Below are 17,699 nucleotides of genomic sequence, written 5' to 3'. Positions count from 1 at the left end.
TATTTTTGTTGTTTGATATTTAAAAATTATATATTTTCTACAAAGATTCAAATTCAAATTTAAAAATAGGTTAACTAATTAATTTTAAATAATTTAATATATTAACATATTAGAATTAACTTATCATATATTAAAGATATATTTTTGAAATCTTTTATTTGAAAATATTAATATTTGATTATTCTATGGATTTTAATATTTAAATTATTTGAAATTTGAAAATTTGTTGACTAGATATTTTTATGGATATTTGAATTTGTTTAACTATTTAAGATATTTTAGGTTTGTTATAACTATTAATGTTTTATTATTTTTAATAAATGGTTAAGATATTTGTTGATAGTTGTACAACACAAGATATTTTTTGAAAAACAGTTAATGATATTTGTTTTTAAAAAAATTAAAATTTGGTAAAATTTTAAAAATATGACGTTTTGCAAACCAATTAATAAAATAATTTTTTAATAAATGAGATTTAAATTAACTTTTGTTAATTGTTGATAAATCTTATTTAAATTAAATTAATATTTTTCAAAATGACCCATATTAAGTTGATTGTAGATAAATGAAATGTAAATAACTTTTTATTAATTGTTGATAAATTTCATTTAATTTGACTTATTTATTTTTTGCAAAAATTTAATTAATTTGAATTTTGGATAAATTCTAGAAAATTAATCGTGGTATTGTTGCAAATGAAATAAACTGTAGAGTTCTTGCATAAATTCATATACTTGCTCATATAGTAATAAGATCAAGACCTTCCAATTATAACATGTCTGTTTACACTATATGATGTATTTTTGCAATTGGCCTTAGATGCATATATTGGCCCATATGTTTGCATAATATATGGTTTTTTGCTAAATAAAATATTCATAAAATGATGTGTTTTATTTGGTCCCATTAGAAAATGTAAAGTTTAAATTCTTCTCTTGTGGGTGATTCCACTTGTGAATGCCCATTTGCTTTGCATGATTATAGTGGGCCTAATCAATTAATAACAATTAATAAAATAAAGGTTTAAATTCCTGTCTTTTGGACCTTATATGGAATTTTGGGGCCCTAGTAGTGGGAACGACATACTGGACCCAACCCTCCTCCATACAAGCACAATTGTTAAGGTACATTTGCTTGAGTTGGACTTAATTGTATAGGTTCATTATAATTGTTAAACCTAAATATTGATTAGCAACAAATTAGTTCTAATTTAATTGAATTTGTTTCAATGTGACACATTAGAATTAATAGAAAATTATAGGAGTTTGGTTTTAAAAATTTATTTTTTTAATTATTTGGAGAACCATAGTGATTAATTTTTCGAAAATTAATAACAAAAATACTATTATTTAATTATAATGAGCTTATTTTAATAATTATATTCGATCTCCACCATTATTTTAACAAGGTCAATAGCTTAATGGGGCCTCAAGATGCTTCGATTCGTCCCCTTATGGAAGATGTTCATTAGTTATTTTGACAAGGTTAGATTTTCTTATAGACTCACCCCTACAGTGACTGCTAGGACTAAATCTATGATTATCGAAATCGTGGGTCTAGCTCATAAAATAAGATTTTTTTTTCTTATTTTGATCGAATAGTAGGCTGCTAATAATGGTGTTCATTATTAAATGAGTTTACAATTCTATTTAACTAATGATATTTTTTTTACTCTCGTCAAACGGGGCAACAATATCATAGATTAGTTAAAAACCTAAAGAAATAGAGATATGATTATTTTTGTATTTTTTCCATATCTTACATATTTTTGGCATATGTTGTGCTATTTCTTGAAATTTGAGTGAATAGAAGTTTTATTAAGCAAATGTGATTGATTTCTATTTTATCGATAATATGTAGTATTATTATGGTTGTGTCTACTCCCATCCTTTCTCAACTTTCAATGGACAAATTCAATGGAGAAAACTTCCTTAAGTGGAAGAAGAATATCAACATAGTGTTGATTGGTGACAACTCCAAGTTCGCCATGACTGAAGAATCCTCGGAAGTTCCAGCTGAAGGAGCTACTAAGTCAGTTAGAGACAAATACGAGCGTTGGCAGGCGACTAATAACAAGGCACGGTACTACATGTTGACTAGTGTGGTTGACACTCTTAAGACATAGATGGAGAATGTCGAGACGGCCTACGAAATCATGGATTAACTCCAAGCTGTTCAGGGCAAAGTCTGTGCAGACTCGTTTTGAGGCCACCTAAAAGAATGCCAATGCTTGGATGGCACTGTCTCAGCACGTACGTGATCACCTGATCAAGATGACCAACTACTTTCAGGAAGCTAAACTGCACGGAGCAATAATAGATGAGAAGACTCAAGTCGGCTTAATCCTCAATAGTCTCTGCGCATCTTTCCTAGCGTTCAACACCAACTATGTGATGAACAAACTCAACTATGGTCTGACGCAGCTCATGAACAAGCTTCAGACTTTCGAGTCAATCATCAAGGGACCAAGTAAGGGATGAGAAAAGAAGACCACTCCTACTGGTGGTGATCCAGCCAAGGCTGAAGCTAACCTAGCTTCATCTTCGAAAGCTGGAAACAAGAGGAAAGATGGACAAAACACCAACCCCAGGCCCGCAAAGCCTGCAAAGACGAGTGCACAACCAAGTGCACAGACGCCTAAGGGGGAGAAAAGAAAAACAAGAAAGGTAAATTTAAGTGCTTTCATTGCAATGAGAATGATCATTGAAAATAGATTTCCCCAAGTTTCTAGCAGCGAAAAATAAAGGTATGGTTATAGTTCATTTATCTTAGAAACATGTGTTCTAAAGAATGATAAATCTGTTTGGATTATTGATTCTGGATCTACTAACCATGTTTGTAACTCTTTACAACTTCTTGAATCATTGGAGGATGTGGACGAAGGCAACTTAAAGCTTAGAGTTGGGAACAGAGCGTTCGTTGTGGTCCAAGTTAGAGGAAGAGCTCGCCTGAAGTTCGGAAATATATATTTAATTTTGAAAAATGTATTTTTTATTCCAAATTTTAGTAGAAATTTAATTTCAGTTTCTATGTTGCAATTAGAATTATTTGTTATGGCTTTTACAAGTTCTAATATATCTATTTCTTTCAATGGATCACAATTGCGTATTGCATGTTTGGAAAACAGACTTTATATTCTGCGACCTAACGAACCCCTTGCACTTAATAATGATTTATTCAAAGTAGCTAAACCTAGGACCAATAAATGTCAAGAAACCCATAACGATAACATGACGTATTTATGGCACTTGAGACTAGGTTACATTGGATATAATAGAAGTCAAAGACTTACAAAGGATGGGCCATTGAGGGAACTCACCTTAGGTGAATTACCTGTCTGTGAATCTTGTCTAAAAGGAAAATTGACCAAGCGTCCATTCTCTACAAATGGTGATAGGGCCAAAGAACCACTTGGAGTTGTTCATTTAGATGTTTGTGGACCTTTGAATATACAAGCCAAGGGCAGTTTTGAGTATTTTCTCACTTTCATTGACGACTACTCTAGATACTCATGGCTTTTCCTAATGCAAAGGAAATAATAAATATTTTCAAAGTTTAAGGAATTCCTAGCTATGGCTCAGAACAATTTAGGTAAAACGTTAAAGATCTTGTGATTTGATAGGGGTGGAGAATATTTGGATATGCAGTTCCAAGATCATTTAACAAAAATTGGGATTTCATCAAAACTTACTGCCCCGGGTACTCCGCAACAAAATGGTGTAGCAGAACTGTGGAATAAAACTTTATTGGAAATGGTTAGATGCATGCTTAGTTACTCAACTCTGCCAACTTTATTCTGGGGATATGCAATTAAAACTGCGAACGATATTCTAAATGTAGTATTGTCCAAATCAGTCCCTAAAAATACCTTTAGAACGCTGGAATGGTCGTGAACCTAGTTTATGTCATTATAGAATCTGGGGTGTCCCACCCACGTTCTGAGGAACAAGGAAGGAAAGCTAGAATCGTGAATCGAAGTTTGCATGTTTGTTGGCTATCCTAAAGGCACTCGAGGTGGACTTTTCTATAGTCATTCAGAAAAGAAAGTGTTTACTTCTACAATGCTACTTTATTTGGAAAATGACTTTGTCCAAAACTTCAAACTGCGCAAAAAAGTAGTTTTAGAGGAAATAGTTTAAGAATTGACTCCCACCAATGTTCCATTGTCATCAATGAAAGTTGATGATGAAATTCCCACTCTTCATGTCCAATCAACACAAGTTGATTTAAATGAAGAAAGTACCACTGTTTCTGAGCAAACAGTCACAAAGCCTCGTCGTAGTGGGAGGGTTTCTAGGAACCCAATTCACTATGGTTTGGATGGTGAAACCAATGTGGTTGTTGGTGACACTGGTGACGATTATCCGTTGTCTTTCAAAAAGGAAATGGCTAGCCCTGAAAAGGAACTATGGCTTGAGGCCATGAAATAAGAAATCGGGTCCACATACTCAAATTCTGTCTAGAATCTTGTGGAAGCACCTAGTGACTTTAGGGCCATTGGGTCAAGTGGATCTACAAGAAGAAATGAGGTGTTGATGGAAATATCAAAACTTACAAAGCTTGATTAGTGGCAAAGGGTTATACCTAAATAGTAGGTGTGGACTATGACAAAACTTTTAGTCGTGTAGCCATGCTCAAGTCCACTCGCATCCTCCTACCCATAGCAGTTGCTCTCGACTATGAGATCTGGCAAATGGACGTCAAGACAACTTTTCTTAAAGGGAAGCTTGACGAAGTCATTTATACGGATCAGCCAGAAGGATTTAAAGTAGCTGTACAAGAAGAAAAAGTTTGCAAGTTGAATAGTTCCATTTATGGACTTAAGCAAGCTTCTCATTCTTATAACCATAGGCTTGATGAAATAATCAAAACCTATGGCTATGAACAAATTATTGATGAGCCTTGTGTTTACCAATAGAAGACAAATTAAATAGTGGTATTCCTAGTTTTTTATGTAGATGATATCTTATTCATTGGAAACAATGTTAAGAAACTGTCAGATGTGATGTAGCGTACCAATTTTTTTATTATTAATAATTTTGTGCTTTATTTTTTTTTTAATTGTTAAGTGTTAGGAATTTATTTTTAATTGTTTGAATTTTTTGGTAGGGATTATATGAATTTAATTTTGTCAGTTGTTTATTTTAATTATTTTAATTTTGTAAGTAAATGAGCTTTGTGTGTGCACCAAGGTGCATGGTTAGTAGAAATGCACCTTAGCACTTGTGTGTGCATGTGCATGATTGCATGGTGAGCATGCAAGGATTTTCCCATGCATTATTCTAGATTATTCCCTTAATAATTAATTATTTTTGTTTTATTTTCTTATTAAAGTAAAAAGAGGATTAATGGGAAAATTAAACAGGGTAAGCTTTTGTATTCACACAAACAAGAATTGGGAAACAAGTGTAGAAAAAAAAAAAAAAAAAGGAGTTGTCTATTTCTGATTTTCCGTAACCCTGGACCCAGCCTCAGTAAAATAGGCATAACTTGTGATGTGGATACTCGATTTAGCCACAATTGGTACCATTAGAAAGCTATTGAAATTTTCTACGACTCTTGTGAAATAATTTTTTCCCTAACACTCAACGGAAATGGGTCAAAACCCAGCCCCAAGTCGCAGGACCCTAGAGTTACGAGAATAACATAAATTTCCTTATTTGTGTGGAAAGCCAAAGAGATAAAGAGGGAGTGGAAAATTGCAGCTTCCTTTTTGGATAGATAAAATATATTTATTTAATTAATTAGTTTTTTAAATAAAATAAATTAATAAGAAATAAATTTTTTATTTACTTTAGAAAACCTAGTACACACTCTATATAGAACCTTAGTACCCTAGAGAGAATTTTGCTCATCATCTCTTAGTGTGGCTGCTAAAATCACAAGGAGAAAAGGAAAGGAAATGAAAGAAAAAGAAATGAGAAGAAGGAGAAGAAAAGAAGGAGGTTCTAACCTAGGTTTGTGTCTTGCTTCCCTAGTGTTTAATATTCTAATACTTCCCCTCATTTTCTAGGTTTCTTGTTGATTGCTAAATTTTATTCTTTTTGTTGCCTTGGTCTTCTTTGTTGTGGGTTTGAAAACCCTAGGTGTACTAAGAGGGTGACCACCATCTTTTTCTTGAGTTTTGACTCCTACCAAGAAGGCAATATTCTCTACTAATGTTGTTTTGATGATTATACACGACAAGAAAAAAATGCTTTTAATAACACTGAAAATGTGTTATCAAAACATACGATAACACTTTCTGATGTGTTAAGACAGACTATGTTATCGTAGGTTAGGGTACTTTACATAACATTTTATCAGTGTTATACAAATGTGTTATTGTACTGTCAACGATAACACAATTTGTGTTATTTTAATATATAGATAAGTGTTGAATTATGTTATTTATAGTCGATTATATAACACTTTTTTTATGTTATACTACACTTTAGTATAACACTTTTTTTGTGTTATACTACACTTTAGTATAACACTTTTTTTGTGTTATATTACACTTTAGTATAACACATTATTTGTGTTGTACTACACTTTAGTATAACACATGTGTTATATTAGCTTAGAGAAACATAATCTTTTTTTACTTACACAAAACTATGAAAACAAATATGAAAGTTGAAGCCAAATAAGGTAACATAAATAGATTTTTATTAATTACTCAAATGTAATTACAATATTTAGTCTACTAGTCTAGGTTTAAGAAATCATATTACAACATAATTTATGCCTAATTCAGATTCATTTATCACTAAATACAAAACAAGAAATGTATACAAAAATTAGTGAAATACATTCTTCCATTCTAAAGGCCTCAACTACAAATATTGTCAAGAATTGCTCCAAAGAAATCATCTCAATATACCTTCACATTGTAAAAAAAAAGTCCTTTTATTATTAAGAACATAAGACTTAAGCTAGTTTCCACCTGTAAGCATATAAAGTTTAAATTAAATTCGTCAATATCCATACTCAAGAGCCTTTTCTTACTTTCTTCTTCATTCTTCTCTTCTTTAAAAAGTTCCTCTGCTCCAAATCTCAAGATAGCTGAAAGCTCATTCTGCAATGGTGTAATAGAAAATGGCAATTAGAGAAGACATGAGAGAGAAAAATAGTATAGAAACTCTACATTGCATTTTTTTTTAAAACTAAGTTTCCTGCCTAACCCTACAATATTTGGGGACCAGAAAACTATAGCAATTGCAATTGCAACGTAGGTACCCAAGAGGGACTCAACCTTGTGGAAGCAAAGCACATGCTTGACCATTGGAGCTACCCCTCTTGGGTTACTCTACATTAAATATGATGTACAGAGAGAGAATTAGAGGCCTAGGAAAGGAGTTGAAGGGCCAGGGGAAAGATAACCACAACTAATCACCCACTGATAATCTACTTTATCATTTTTTAATAGAAAAAAAAAATTTGTACATAATCCAACTAATTCAGGAAACTATTTCAAAACACCCCCACAGGACCCGTACCTTGTCAAAATAACTCCCCTTCTCCAATCTGCCTTCTGCATTCAATTTATGGATCACCAGGTGGTCAAGAACCTAAATGATACATGTAGAGATGTAAGTAAAACTTGTGAGAGAAAACAAAAAGCATTATTAGACTCTATAAAGCAAACAAATTTCTCAAGAATTTGAAGAGAATATCATCAACCATCTTTTTCTTAGCTCGCTCCAAGATATCTTCCTCAACACTTTTGCTTGTGACAAATCTGTAGATGTTCACAACTTCTTGTTGGCCGATTCTACGAGCTCTACTCATTGCCTGAAAATGAACGCATTAATTAAGTAAAACCATTTTCTCTGATTATATTTTTCAATGAAAAACCCCATAAAAAATAACATAAAATACCCAAAAGAAATTAAAAAATTAAAAGGAGATTTCATTTCAATCAATCCTGTAGGTCATTTTGAGGGTTCCAGTCCGAATCAAATATGATAACTGTATCTGCTGTTGCAAGGTTGATACCTAGGCCACCTGCCCGAGTTGAAAGAAGGAAGCAGAAATCATCACTACCAGGTGCATTAAAATAATCCATTGCTTGCTGACGCAGTTCAGCCTTAGTGCTGCAATCTAGCATTTGAAATTGAAACCCTCTATGTGACATATATTCTGCTAGTATATCCAACATTCTTACCATCTGCAATAAATCAGTATTATTAATTTAACCATCAGCAAATACTTATCTGGGCATTGAGTAATACAATATACTACGAAGACATAATCACAATCTTAGATAGATAACTCCCATACTACAATAGTAAAGATACAGGAACACTGAAAATCGGCAACATGCCTTTTATTTATCTGGATATATTGGCATTATAATTTTCTTCAGTATGAAAGAAAACTAACATGGTCATCAAAATGAAGATAAAAATTAAAAGAGCGTAGAATAACAAGTCTCGCCTTTTCAAAATAAGTAAAGAAATAAATCACAACTCTCACAAAGTAACCCAGGGAACCAAAAAACCATACACTCTGAAAAATAATAACTTATTTTATTAAACCAAACTGAAGAAATAATCTGAATTGGCCAGCGGCCATGCAAGGAGGAAATATGAGAAAGGGAAAAGAAACACAAAAAAACATAACATGGGAGAACCAAACAAAACACTCAATCTCATACACACAATCGAAGAACCAAACACTTGAATCTTGTCTCAAATAACCAAGAATTTAATGCTATCCAACATTGTCTTCAAAATCAACAAAGATTTCTCTTATTCCTCTCCAACCAAGTATCCATCTACTTCCTAATTTTGAAGTCTTAATTACTAAATAAATGTGGCTGGATTAGCAAACAAGCCTGACAAAAAAAAATAGCCCATTTAGGAAATGAAAAATAAAACTTACATAGATAATTTATATATTTATTGACATAAATGTCCTGTTGGGGATTCCATCAACTTCTAAGATCTAAAATAATAGCATACTCCACAAATGCTAGTACCATAAATAAACTTACAACATTTCTTCATGCTCAATTTTACTTATAAATCATATACATGACAAAGTCATAGCATCAAGAAACATAATTCCAGATACTGTTCTAACATAACAAGTTAACTACAAGTTAAGTTTTGTTAATTTTGACAAAAGAGCATAGAAAAAAAAATTCTTATACTGCTTTGATGCCTACAAAAAACCATCTACTTTGGATTCCTCCATTGAATGTCGAATGAAAATATGAAACCAGAGTGCTTTGAAGCCTAAAAAAAACCATGTACTTTAGGATTCTTCTACTGAATGTCAAATGAAGAATGAAACCAAAGTGCTTTAATGCCTACAAAAAATCATGTACTTTGGACACCATGGTTCAAGAACTGGACATAAAGTGAGGAACACATAATTCATAGAGAGACATAAGCATGTTGGTGTAACATGCCAATTGAAAAAAGACATGCCATTATTACAAAATAACAGAAGAACAATGTTGCTAATACTTGGAACGTTGGTACATCAAAAAATTATGGCTTTAATATTAACTTTACAAGCATTTTGGCTTGCTTAGATACAGAGTGCCCTATGACTACGAGACACTACAATTCCTAGAATATAGTAAGAAAAATGGTAAAAGTAAACAAAGAATTATATCAAAATGAAAAACAAAGCAGACGTTTAAGCACAACAAGTGTTGCACTCTAATCAAGCTTCATAGCTTCAAGCAACCTCTCAAAAAACATATCAAGCACAATAGCATCTTAAACAAACCTGGGAAAAAATTAAAACACGATGCTTTGTCTCATGCAACCTAACAAGCAGCTTATCGAGTATAACTAACTTCCCACTGCTCAAAACAATTCTCTCAAGTTTACTGCTATCATTGGTTCTTGATTCGCCACCATAACCATGGTCTGCACTCTCAAACAGGAAGGGGTGATTGCAGCACTTCTTCAACTCAACCACAATATTTAAAAGTGAAACCTGAAAATAATTATTACACAAATGTTTCAGCAATTGCTTAATACGAAAACTAGAACCACACTATGATGTTGATATGGAATGGTGAAGTTTTATCCATGGTAAACTTATGAGTAATAACATATCAAATTTCCAGTAGACACTAACAGAACATGGACACTAGAATCACAATACTGGCATTGCTAAAGAATATTAATTTATTAAAACAAAAAACTCTAGAAAGAAAAATCTCTTCCACCAATATTAATTTGGCATTTCCATGGAAGCATTATGTTATACATAAGAAGTTACAAAGACACCCATAAAATATGTACATTAAATTCCCTGTCAAAGCAAATTCAATAATAAAACCAAAATCAATTGAAAACCAACAGGATAGAATAAATCAAGAAGAGGAGTTCCAGAAGTAAAGAAAGGCAAATGATAGGTCCCAGTACATTAATAGAATATAGATAGTAGAGAGGTTTGTGGGTAATTGTAGTGATGGATAGTGGATGCGCTGAAATAGTCTAGTATATACAAAGTAGAAGAATGAAGGAAGGATGATGATCGTAATGAATTGAGCAGTAGCTCTTGAGAGTGTTCTGGGGGTGAATTCCACCACCACTTGTGGCTAAAAATGATCAAACTAACAAAAGAAGCAATTAGGCAAGAGTTGCTTGTGCTTTTTCCCTAAATTCAAAGTCACCCTGTCTCGTATCATATACATCATTGGGGTTGGTTCAATAGTCCAGCTTTTAACGGATCATGCCTGTATATTTTGGCCAAAAGTCAACTTTTCTTTAAAGAAACATCAACTTGTATTAATGCTAAAATAATACAAGAGTAAAGTGAGTGAGAAAACACCCAGATCATCAAACAAGCAAAAGGAGAAGAGCTAAAATGTCACCCCTGCTTATGATAAACCACATCCATCAAAAACTAACAATAGACATATAATACCTCTAAATTCTTCAAAAAATATTTGCAACACATAATACCTAATTCCCACGAACTCCTTTGTTCAAGTCATGGAAGTTGCGTTCCAATATCCACTTATAGTACCTAAATGAAATATGTTAGCATCAAACATGCAGAGAGTAAATTGACTGATATTATAGAGACTCCTATCTATAAATTAACAATATAACTTACTGTTTCTGAAGTGGAGACATCTTAACCCTAAGAATTCGCTCACTTTTTTGAGGCAAAGATTTCTCTACATCCTTAATAACTCTTCGGAGAATGTGAGGTCTTAATTCCGTATGAAGATTAGCAAGTTATAAATATTCAAATGCAAATATTACTTTCAGAGTACGGACAATCAACCAAAAAGAAATAAAGAGCAATGAAATCAATATTAAGTACCTAATCATAAATATTCTATGATGACTAAGCAAGATAAGTTGTATACCTCATTCTCATTAAAAGAGCCAAGATTCTTGTAATTCTTAACAAAATCATCTTTACTCCTGAACTTATCTGGATCAAGGAAATGAAGCAGGGCCCTACAAGAAAACAAAAGGTGAATATGGAAAATCAATAAGCATGAGTAGGAAGGTAAGACAAGTTAAGCGAAGTTTCCCTCATCGACACAAAAAAATTTATTCAGAAAAATCGTGATAATAATTCGGCTTTCCTATATATTTTTCAGTCTCAAGATCTACTTCTTAAGCTGTTTCTTGGAGCTATAACAAGGTCAATAAAATGGTGGTCTAAAAAATTGCAAAAGTATAAAGCAAGCAAGTGAAGCACCTGACATAACAAGAGTACATAAGCAAAATACCCATTTTCCATATGTATATATATACATATAAATCTATATATTGTTTATTTTATTTCAGGAAATCAAATAATCAATAACGCAAGGGTTTTCAAGAATTTATCCACTCCCTTTTTCTATATTTCCATAATCTCCTTTCTAGATTATTATTAGTCACAATATAAGCTGTAATTGTACAACTATGTTATGCATTTTCTTGTTTATCATAACAAAATTTTATTGAAGAATTCAAATAAGAAGAACATCTGGGAATTGAAGCTAATTCAGAGAATGATTATGATAACTGAAATGTAATAAAAGCCAAGAGAAGACAGAAGAGTCAACAACATTGTAAGAATAAAAAAGAATAGTACTTGAAACAGGAGTAATTTAGAAATATATTATTAAAATGATATCTAGACACCAGATGAAATTGATGATGGTTCCACTATAACAGCTAACAAAATAGTTGCCCAACATCAAAATTTTAGCATATCTAGAAATTGTAGCTGCTTCAACCTCTCCACACATAATTAAAGATGCCAAAAATTATCAAATAGAACATAAGAAATTCAAATTTAATAATTCAATATTTCTGCAAATTTAAACATTAAAGGAATTACTAAGCACAGAGTTTAAATCCGTCCAACAGCTAAAAGATTTGGTATATGTGCTCATAATCACAATTGGTGGAGGGAGAAGAACAAAACTTCCCACTTCCCAGGCACCATAATCAGCTCTAAACATAAAACTCCAAACAAGCTAGACTGTTTTGTTAAAGGGGTAATCACATGCATGTATAGCAAATTAACAACAATGCAGAACACACAAAATCTTATATGTCTGTGTTAGTGAAAAAGAGAAATTATTTACCACAACTCTTCCACACTGTTCTGTAATGGAGTACCAGTAATCAACAACTTGTACTTGGTGCTAAATTCCTGTCAATCACAGCACTAGAAAATGGTAACAAACTAAACTTGAAAGGAAAGATAAAATGGGCAGTTGTAAATTCAATTTCCATGATTAACCTACCGAAAGTATTGTATACAACTGTGCTTCACTATTTTTTAACCTGTGTGCTTCATCAACCATCAGATAGAACCACTTGATCTTTGAAAGGACAGCTTTATCTTTCAGAACTACTTCATATGTAGTCAATAGTGCATTAAACTTTATTGGCCTGCCAACATTTTTGTTATTGTAGAATTCATACTGCTGACAAACCTGCATCCAACAGAAAACTTTTAATAAAAAATGAGGCACTAATTATGATAGCACTAAAAGAGACAATGGTCACATGTCCGTGACCTCCTCCCAAGTTATTAAAAAAACCCTCACTTATGATGGGCACTTTTTGACATAGAAAAAGTAATCATAATGCAACATTTAGACTGTTACTAATATTAAAATATTTACATTAAACATCTATGTGACATATACCAATATACATGTAATGGAAAAACTTAAACTTACCTCTCGACTTGCACGAGTACCAACATATACAATAATATTCATCTCAGGTAGCCACTTCCTAAATTCTTTTGCCCAGTTTGACAATGTGGATAATGGTACAACAACAAGAAATGGCCCATGGATATGTCGAGCATTCTGTAAAGAGAACAAACAAAACCTTGATCTCAAGTCTAGCTCTAAAGAAAAACTCATGACCTCAAATTTCAAGAAATTTTCAAAATAACTACATTTACACCTGTAAAAACCCAAGCATGGATACTGACTGAACAGTTTTACCAAGACCCATCTCATCAGCTAAAATAACATTAGTATCATTTCGCCAACTGCAAAAAGAAAGAGATTTTAAACAGATAACTGCCAAAGTATAATACTTTTACGGTAACACTTAATCATGGAAAAACAGTTCCAAATAAAATGGCATACCTATTAACAAGAAAATTCAGACCCTCAAGCTGATAATCACGCAGCTTTCCTCCCCTCAACCATTCAGGTTGCTCATCAAGCTTCCGTAAACTTGCTAAACATTAAAAATGCACCCATTATGTCTATTGCATATGACAAATCAAATTCTAGACAAAGATACAATGTTTAAAAGCATAGTTGAAATAAAAATCATAGTAGAAATAAGTTGTGTTTAGCAAACCAATGTCTGGAGCTAAGTGCACAGTTAAAATGTACTCCTCCCACATATAAAATAAAGATAGTATTTACATTACTAAAAAGTTTTCCTATATTTCTTTGTATAAAATACCAACATGTTCTTTATATTTCATATTTTCTATCTGAATAAAACTGGTTCATTAAAAAAATAATGAAATGTTTGCCAATACAGAAGAAATGGCAGGATCACAAAGTTGATGCATATGAGCATCAAAATGGTTGTATTTACCTACTTTTGTTCATATTTAGTAGAAAAGAATGACATTGGAACTTTCATAGGCCACTCAAATTTGAGCACACCATCGTTCAAGTTTTTAAAACTCCAAAGAAATACCAACCTTTGCTCTTTTTGCGCTGGGGATCTACCAATTTCCCCTGTACAGAAATTTCAGCCTCACGGGCCTGCTCATAGATGACACACTACAAGCATTAGTAAAATATAGAAGCACTTTCTACTTGAGTGAGAATTTGTGTCTGCATACAATCAAAGCCCAGTGAAGTAAACTACCCAATGAGCTCAAGGCCAAAACAATGAAGGAAATCAATCCTGAAAAGCAAGAGCAGAAACAACACAAACTAAGGATCCAAATGCATATTCATCTGATGCTAACAAATGATGCATTGCATGATAGCCTTGGTTGAGGATCAAAATGCTGGATAAGCCTACACAGTTTTAGGAATGTAAAAGGCTCAAGGGTAGAAAACTACTTATGGAACCATCGGTTGACATCTAATGCAGTGAATACATACTTGAGCAGAATACCAATATTTTCCACAAAAAAGAAAAATAAAACATTCCTATGTCAATTTTTGTTTTCCTTCAATCAATTGTTAGAAAGATACAGTTTTTCAAGATAAAGGATCCGGATAATGAAAATCGCAAGCTAAAACTTAAATTCACATGCAGATATGCTATGCACTTAAAATTAGTAAAGAGAACAAAAGGGTTAGGAACAAGATGATGATGATAATGATCAAACAATTATGCTGTTGTGACTTTTACAATTAATGAAAACAATTTAAATGTCAGAAAAGTACCTGGCATCCATATATGGTTTAAGATCAATTATTTCTCTGAAAGTAACATGGTCATTCAATTTACTTAAGCGACCCCGAGCATCTTGGCTGAACCTCTTAAGATGAATGGTCAAAATAGGCGGAGCTTTATTAATAAGGACCTTCTTGGTAGCATCCCTTTTGACCTTCACCGATTCAGAATTTAATTCATCATCACCATTTTCCTCAGTTTCAGGGTTCGGGGCTGATATCTTAGACTCGCTCTGCTGAACTTTATTGCCGATAGATCCAGCACTACTAGCTTCGTTAACACAGCATGAATCTATTGCTTGACCAATTACACTTTCTTGCTTGCAAGTGTGAAAGGAGCCTGAAGAACCTGATTGCTCTTGTGCATATTTCATCACAAGAAATATAGAAAAAAATAAGTCTTAAATACGGAAAAGAATTCTTAATCTTCTCGTAATTACCAAGAATAAGAAAACTATTAGTAAGAGTCTTGCTCAATACCTTCAGTGCTTCTAAATCATATCCAACTGTAGTAATTTCGTCTTGAATCAGAGAAACCCTTGACTCGAATGTCGTGAAGCCCTTCTCAGGATTTGTCTTTCGTGAAGGGGAGTGAGAGATCGAGAGAGCTACTAGCCTACGGGAAAGACCGAGAGAGACCAGGAAGAGAAAGATTGAAAAAATGGGTAAGGGGAAATGGGTACACAGGAAAGGTAGAAAAAACTTAGGTCTGACTGGTTCGCGATTAGAAAACTGTATTTTTGTATTTTTGAAAAGTGGGATTCTGAAATGAAAATCTGAATTTAGTGACTGAAAATATGTTTCTGAAAATGTGATTGGTTTAATGTCAGTAAACTGTTTTTGAGTTTTAAAAAACTGAATCTGTGATTGAGATTAAATTTGAAAATATAACAGAAACTTAATATGTGATTGGTTTAGCTGAAAGTAAAATTTAATTATATTGATAAATTAAAATTTAATAATATTGCATTAATTAAATTCATAACAATATTGCATTGTCATTAACTTTGATTTTTTTTATATTAAAGTTATATTTTTTTAGGACACGATTGATTAGTGATTTAAAAATTGTATTTTGAAAAAGTATGATTCTGAAAAAAGAATCTAGATTTAGTGTCTGAAAATATGTTTATGAAAATGTGATTGAATGTATTGTCCGTTAACTATTTTTTAATTTTATAAAATTGAATAATTTTTTGGTAGAAAATCTAAAATTTGAATATGTAATATATATATTTTTTATTTTTTGTATAATAATAATTGAAGTGAAAATATTTTTTTATTTATTTGTTGTAATTTTTATTTGATCAATGAATTTTTTTAGCAAATATATTGTAAATTAGAATTAAATTATATTCTGTTATATAATTTTATAATTAATTATTTTACTAAATTTATATAGATAAAAATTTTAAAAAGTAGATTGACTTGTAAAAATGACAAAAGAAAAAAAATCAAGACTATAAGAAAAATAGCAAGAATTTTTTTTTTTTTTAAATAGTAAGATTATACTAAAAACATTAAGGGGCTAATTGGTAGTTAATTCAAAAATATAATTTTAGAAAATTATTTTCAAATCAAATGATTTGAAAATAAAGAAAACAACAATTTGTTGTTTTCTCTTTTGCTGAAGGATTTTAACTTAGTTTTCAAAAACGGTTTTTTTTTATTTTCTAAAACAAGTGTGCCAATCAAGTTTTCATTGCTGTTTTCATTTTTTTAAATCTGAAAATGATAAAACTGTTTTTGAATCCCCTACCAATCACACCCTTAGTCATTTTGGTGGTATTTTATTTTACTTTGCCGCCTGAAATTTTTCACATATACAATAACTCTTTTTAAATACTATTATAATGATTTGTTATGGTAATGGGTGTTTGGTGTAGTGATATATTTTCTTTATGTTTTGGATTTTCATGGTCAAAGCATGATTATGATATATATGGAGATTTTAGTTCCTTGGTTATCTTTTTGGTGTTTTTTTTTTTTTTATTTTGTTCTTGTTGAAATTTTAGGTTCATGAGAGCATATTTGGATTGTGGTGGTTATTTTGCATGAAAATTATATTTGTTTTGGTTAATAAATCCATGAGATTGTTGGAGGAATTATGAGTTTGATGGGATATATGTTGGAATCATATTATTATGTTGCAATTTGTATTTTGATTTAATTATTTATTTATAAGGATGCAAACTTGATAATAGAAATATGCTAGGTTTGAATTTTGGATTTTTGAAAAAATGAATGGATAGTAGCATATTATATGTTTCGGCCTAGAATCTTTTTTAATTTTTATATACATCTTGTTGTCACTTCGGATCTTAGAAATATGCTAGGTTATCCAAGACTCGAAATAGGTGTAAAGTTTCTTTAAAATTGTTAGTTTGGTTTGTATGTAAAAGGGTTAGATTCTTGGTGCTTGATTAGAATTGCTTTCTTAGAGTACATGAAATGATAGAAAGATGTTAGGGGTTGAATACAAGACATGATTAAAAGTGGGTTTTATGTTAATTATGATTGTTGTTTTTTTTTTATATAATTTGTGAGTATTATGGTAGATTAATGCTTGAAATGCACATATTAATTCTTAAGGTGGTATTTGATTTTTAAGTAAATAAAAAGGGCATATTTTTTTTTCAAATGTTAATGGTGTTTTCATATATATATTTTTAGGGGTATTCTCATGTAGGGGCTTCAAAAAGAGCCCTACCGTAGGGCTCTTAGTATTTCTCGACCCGTGAACAGTTTTCGGCGCGACTTTTTTTTATGAACGTGTATATTGTAGCTATTTAGAGCATCAGTGCGATTTTCAGAAAATTCCGAATAGTTTACAGTACCG

At 31.7% G+C, this 17,699-nt stretch overlaps 2 protein-coding genes across 2 annotated transcripts; both read right to left on the bottom strand.

Annotated features, from left to right (window-relative positions):
- Positions 1-6,629: 6,629 nt before the first annotated feature.
- Positions 6,630-7,827, bottom strand: LOC133782789 (protein CHROMATIN REMODELING 5-like). The gene is made up of 3 exons (XM_062222173.1): positions 7,666-7,827; positions 7,482-7,553; positions 6,630-7,060 (listed from the first exon to the last, which is right to left on the bottom strand). Exons 1-3 carry the CDS (start codon positions 7,771-7,773, stop codon positions 6,857-6,859), a joined length of 384 nt encoding a protein of 127 aa, XP_062078157.1. The 5' UTR covers positions 7,774-7,827; the 3' UTR covers positions 6,630-6,856.
- Positions 7,828-7,838: 11 nt separating this feature from the next.
- LOC133785719 (protein CHROMATIN REMODELING 5-like) lies at positions 7,839-15,234 on the bottom strand. The gene is made up of 11 exons (XM_062224936.1): positions 14,992-15,234; positions 14,852-14,869; positions 14,152-14,215; positions 13,577-13,670; positions 13,389-13,476; positions 13,154-13,288; positions 12,713-12,904; positions 12,551-12,618; positions 11,330-11,423; positions 9,727-9,939; positions 7,839-8,152 (listed from the first exon to the last, which is right to left on the bottom strand). Exons 1-11 carry the CDS (start codon positions 15,232-15,234, stop codon positions 7,904-7,906), a joined length of 1,458 nt encoding a protein of 485 aa, XP_062080920.1. The 3' UTR covers positions 7,839-7,903.
- Between the last annotated feature and the right edge of the window lie 2,465 nt (positions 15,235-17,699).

The sequence above is a fragment of the Humulus lupulus genome, chromosome 6 (assembly GCF_963169125.1).
Source record: "Humulus lupulus chromosome 6, drHumLupu1.1, whole genome shotgun sequence".
NCBI lineage: Eukaryota > Viridiplantae > Streptophyta > Magnoliopsida > Rosales > Cannabaceae > Humulus > Humulus lupulus.
The sequence above is the reverse complement of the archived record's forward strand: the minus strand, read 5'-3'. Positions and strand labels throughout refer to the sequence as shown.